General features: G+C 51.7%; 1 protein-coding gene across 1 annotated transcript in view; it reads right to left on the bottom strand.

Annotated features, from left to right (window-relative positions):
• Positions 1–2,585: 2,585 nt before the first annotated feature.
• Positions 2,586–5,528, bottom strand: part of MMP17 (matrix metallopeptidase 17 (membrane-inserted)) — a gene marked incomplete at both ends in the record, with an annotated part of 26,620 nt that continues 23,677 nt past the window's right edge. The window contains one exon of the mRNA XM_010074326.1: positions 2,586–2,681. Within this exon, the coding sequence (XP_010072628.1) occupies positions 2,586–2,681 (96 nt within the window). The remainder of the gene's footprint in view (positions 2,682–5,528) is intronic.

The raw sequence follows: 5,528 nt of genomic DNA, 5'->3' as shown, positions 1-5,528 counted from the left end.
GAGGTGCCAAGTGCTTGGCATGTGCTTTGCCGAGTAGGATTAGCATGGGCTCTGCAAAGCTCTACCTGCCTGTGCATGGCTTTTGCTTGGGGGGTTTCTGATCTCACTTGTTTATCCTGGTTGTACATGGTCATGAAAGCCTTCCAGAGCCAACGGAGATGAAGGATGTGCAATCCTGATGAGCTGCTCCCTCCCAAGTCAGTCCCCTCTTTTTCAGAAGACTCAGCAGTCCACACAAGCCATCATGTTTTTTATGAGTAGAGCAGGATCCGTGTCCTGTTTCTGGGCAAGACCTATGGAAGCTGCACCTGTGTGACAAGGACAACTCCGTCTCCCTCTCATGTTCCCCATCCCAGCCAAGCACTAGACATGCTCTCTGCTCCCTGAGAAGTCAAATATCTGCACCCCCCTGAGGCATGGACCTGGACAAAGCAGGGATTCCCTTGCTTGCAGGGGCACCTCAGGAGAAAGCAAGTTGAGCATCCAGAGTTAGAGCCAAATTGTTCTGCTCTTCTTCAGTTTCCTTACACACATATTCATTACAGCCTGGGAACTCTGCTGCTGCCCAGCACACACATCTGGACAGATGTTTTAAAGCAGCACCACAGACATCTGTCAAATCCCATCACACAAATCTCCCTTCCATAGATGTTCCCAGGTCACTCCAGTCCTGCTTTCTCCCAGTTCACAATCCCAGGTCAGTCTATTGAACATCACAATGTGGTATTTCTGATCCGTATGGCCCAGGGCTGAGGTCATTCTGTCCTCTAATGAGAGTGGGGGTCAGCCATCATACAGAGAAACCAGAAGCTCTCTAACCACTGGTGCTGCAGAGCTCCAGGATCTTCTTTCCTGAGAGACCATCAGCTCCAGCCTGGCCTGTGCATTTTTGCAATGGGAGGGGATAACTTCATGGCAGCAAATGAGGAAAAAAGGGAGGATGAACACAGCAGTAGAAAGAGGGAGGGTTAAAGCAGATAACTGCTGTAAAAGAGCCCTTTCCTTCTGTGTGCTCAGGGAATTAGGCCAGCTGAGAGCCCTGGTTGAGCACCAGTGATGACGCTGCAGATAAGTTCGAGCACAGCAATGCAAATAAGCAGGGCAAAGACTTACCACTGCTTGCGTGGAAACCCCTCCCTGTGAGCTCTGCTCAGAGGCAGGTTCCAAGGCAGGAGCAGGGTTTTGTCACAACAAGCCCTCCTTGGCCACAGCCACTTCATCACCTGGCAACTTCAGAAACAAGCAAACCCATCCCATGGCCCTGCCTCCTTACTGACATGCAGGAGCTGATGTGTGCAGTGTATTGGTATCCTCCAAGTAAACATGGAGTGGGAGGGTAGGTCCCCAGGAGCAGAGGAGTTGCAGGATAGGAGATGGCCATAGTGCTTTAAGACAGCTGACAACGGACAATCTCCACATGAAGACCACCCAACACCATAATTTTCTATTCCCTGGACAAAACAAGCCTCAGATTCAGAATAACCTTCAATTTCTCCAAATTGTCTGGGAAGAGGAAGAAGACATTGTCACCGAGTTGCCCTCTAACCACCAATCTCCCTGCCCTGCTCCACAGGGAAAAGATGCCCGGGCCACCCTGGCTTGGCTATTTCTGCAGCACAGCTGGGCTGGGGAGCAAAAGAGGACATTTCAACCCTCCAAAATTGAGTGAGGAGGCCCTGCATACAGACAGGCTTCTGCAGTCATCAGCTGTGCTCCCCCCAAAACCCTCCTGTTGATCTGTCAGCAGAGGACAGACCGAATTTCTGATCTGGAGCAAGAAGTTCAGCTTGTCAGATGTGGGGTGGGCAGGGCTCTCCCCAGGACGCGAGTTTCTTCACGTGAAGCCCAAAGATGAGCTGCCACAACCCAAGCAACACCAACCATAAATCTTGATGCAGTTCCTCGGGAAGCTTGTGAAGCCTTGTCCTCACTGCAGCAACGCAGCCCTGGTGTTGGTGCAGCTCATCCCCTGCCACACCATGCTTGCTGAAAACTGCTCAGAGCAGCCCCATTGCCATCCCAGTGACAGCCAGACCTGGGGCTCATTTTATTTGACTGTTTGGGTGGTGCACTCAAGCTCAAAGCCATTTAAAAAAAAAAAGAAAACCCCAGATCCTTCCCTGTCATTGAGAAATAAGGCCACCAGAGCTGGCAACCTCCTGCTGTCAGGGTTTCACTGCTGACAGGATCATAAATCCTGTTTGGGATTTGTTTTTTTAAACCAGGGACCAGAAGTTTAGGTGGAGGACAGGGAACTGCTCTGGCAGCTCTCATAGTGATTTTGTTAGTGCCACAAGGTCAGCAATCACTGGTGCTGCAGAACATCCAGAGACAGCCCTGAGTGACCCATTTACAGCCCTAGCACATGCCTCCAGCAACCCTCCACATACCATCCAGCTTTAGACCCTCTCCTATTCTTAGCCCACGCTGGTCTTCTTACAGACTATTACTCAGCTATGTACTCGCTGTTTTTGGCTGTCCTGTATCCCTCCCCTGGCCCATTCCATCCCCACGAGACCAGCCAACTCCCCCTGTCTAGAAATTTCAGAGAAAAGCAAGTAAGTGATCCACAGCACCGAGCTTACCAGGAACTGCTGGGACACGGAGAGCCAGGACAAGCCCCCTTCCCCTGGACAAAACAGCAGCACCAGGCTCAGCTCTGGCTTGTACACCACAGTCACCTGGCAGGAGGAATGGAAAAAGCAAGGTGGCAGGCTGCTCTGGCATTTGTCCTCTCCCAAAGTGCCATCTGAGAAACAACCAACAGCTCCACCTCCAGGAGCTGCAGGAGGGGTTCAGGAGCATGTCCCCACCTGCTGATGTAGGGCATCACCCAGAGCAGCATCACCTGAGCCCTGGGGCTGAGACCCACAGCTGTGCAAGGGCATCTTCTGATTAAATTGGGGGCTGAGAAGAGAAATGTCATTCTTATTAAAGCAGAAAGTTCCATTTTAGAAAAAGCCCTGTTGGGTAAGGGCTGAGAGTCCTCCCCTTGGCTATAAGGGGGTGATGGGAGGCACACACAATTTGAATCAGCAAGTAAAGAGGAGTTTCTTCTTACTAACTTTATCATGTTTCTCAAGCTGTTAAATCTCAGGTCTTGTCTGAGATGACTTGTTATTAATTTTTTTTAAATCCAGGCATTGTCATGGCTTTGTCATTTGAAAACTGCTCCTGCCCACCTTACCTTTTTTTTTTTTTCCTGCTTTACTTTATCGTAGCAAACTAGAAAAGGCCTCGAGGGCTGCCTGAGCCTGGGGATGGGTGGGAGTGAGAGCCAGGAAAAAACTTGACGGATCCCCTGGAGCCAGCCCCAGCAAGTGTAGCTGCCAGAAACTCAGAATTTCAGCTTTAAACACATGTGGGTTCAGGTAGCCAGTGCCCCCCCACTTTAAATTCCCATCCGTCCCATTACAGAGGAGACATATTTCAACTCTGAAACGACCTCACAAAATCCTCTGCGAATTTAAATAGTCAGAAAATACCCAGACTGGGCAATATGCAATAGGAATATGATGCTCAAGTTATTTTTTTGGAGAGTGGAGGTGGCTTTTCCAGCTAAGACTAAGGACGTTGCTGTGGAGGAGAGCCAGGCCAGGGACTCTGGGTAGAACTGGAGGAATCCAGGCACAGGGATGGTGCCAGGGAGCCTGGGAGCAAAGCATCTGCAATGTTTTGGAGTACGGAGACCACATTTATACGTTACAATCCATTTATATGTTACATTCCATGTATACGTTACATTCTTATTTTCAAGCTGGTAGGAAGCACGACTGTGCCCCTGCAGGAAGCTATCGAGGCCAGGAGTGGGTGCCAGCTGCCGTCTCTTGTTGTCCTTGTTGCTGCTGCTCGTCCCCACCTCTGTGCCCTGGGAGAGGTGTCTGCACCCCTGGCAGTGGGACATGCCCCCACCCACACACACATTTGCCGTTGTTGGCTGCAGACCCACAGAGGCAGTGCCTGTCCTCCCAGACCCACGCACTGAGCCTGGCTTTAGAGGAAAACCCCAGAGAGCAAGTTCTCCCAGTTCATGCTGTGATTTGCACCCATTGCCTCTACCTACAAGCGATCTGCAAATGCGGTTGGACCTGGCCAGGGATTTCCAAATACACCGTGCTGGGAGGGGTGGCTGCAGAGGCACTGTGTGGGAGCCTTGGGACCCTCGCAGACCCCCCCCACCCTGCTGGGCAAGAGGCTCTCTCTGCTTTGGGCTGTAAAACACGAAGCCCTTTCACCGATGGATCCACAGTGCTTCACCCACTGCTTTGTCCCGTGGGGGAGCGATGCAGCACCCTATGTGCTCGCTATAACAGTGCCTTTGTGCCGTGGACATCTGCCCCCAGTGCTCCCCCCCCATCGGCCCACCCCCAGCCCTGTGCTGAGCCAGTGACATTGATGGGAAACGCTCCAGCTCCTGTTTCCATCCCAGGGGAGCTCGAGCCTCCTGTGGCTGCATCCCGAGCTGACGGCAACTGCAGGGCGGCTTGGCCAGCAGCCAGGTGAATGGCCCAGCATGGCACGTGCCAGGAAGAGACAGCAGCGGTTCTCCATCTTCCCCAAGGGTTGTCCAGCAGCAGCAGAGCCCCAAGTTTTGCTCCATTTCTGATCATCCAAACACATAACTTGAAGTAGAGAAGGGTGTATTGAAAGCCTTTCCACAGGCTTTATTTGGAAATCATGGTCCCCCATGTTAAATAAACTTCATTTAACTTGATGTCCTGTTAGTGTGGGTGCCAGCACCACTGTGACCACACCAGCATGGCTGCAGGGCCACCGGTCCTTGTCATCACAACAGGCTCCTTGGCTGGGCAGGAGAAGCTGTGGAAGTGTGGAAGCAGTGCTCGTCCTGTCCCTGCCTTCTGATCCTTCAGGTGCAGCTTCTGGATATTTCTTTTGTGGAGGAAGACAAAAAAAAAAAAAAAAAAAAGGAGGAGAGTGTCTTCCCTGAGATGCTGTGTCCTACCTGGCCTCATCTCCAAGAAAATCCGGAACATGCTGATGTTCATGCAGTGTCACCCCAGAGAGCACTAAAAGCCGTGTCTTCTTGAGAGGGGAGAGGAAGAAAAGTGATGCGAAGCGACGGAAAATCCCCTCTCCCAAGATGGCACCCCACAACGCCCCGTCCCTGCAGGCTCTGCCTGGTGCAGCAGCAGAGGTGGGGTGGGAGCTGCACAGAGCAGAGTGGGACCGGTGCAGAGAGAACACCGAGGCAGCTTTACCCAGCAGAGGCAGCTGCTACGTGTGAGATTTTTTTGGTTTGTATTGGTTTTTAAAGGATATTTAATGGTTTAGTGGGAGGTTTCCATTGACTCATGCCCCATAAACTCACACTGCAGCACATCATCCTGAAAATAGCTGGACCCTGTGAAGGATTGGGACTATTTAAAAATGTGAACAGCAGAGAGGGAAACTCAAGGTGACCCCTTTGTTTCTATCAGGAGGTAACTGTGCACTTCTCCTGCCTTTCCTGCTGCCCACAGCGGGCTTTGTGTTATGCCCAGCCCCATGGCAAACACCCTGGCTGGCAC

The sequence above is a fragment of the Pterocles gutturalis genome, unplaced genomic scaffold (genome assembly GCF_000699245.1).
Source record: "Pterocles gutturalis isolate BGI_N339 unplaced genomic scaffold, ASM69924v1 scaffold15462, whole genome shotgun sequence".
Taxonomy (NCBI): Eukaryota; Metazoa; Chordata; class Aves; order Pterocliformes; family Pteroclidae; genus Pterocles; species Pterocles gutturalis.
This window is presented reverse-complemented; position numbering and strand designations above follow the sequence as displayed.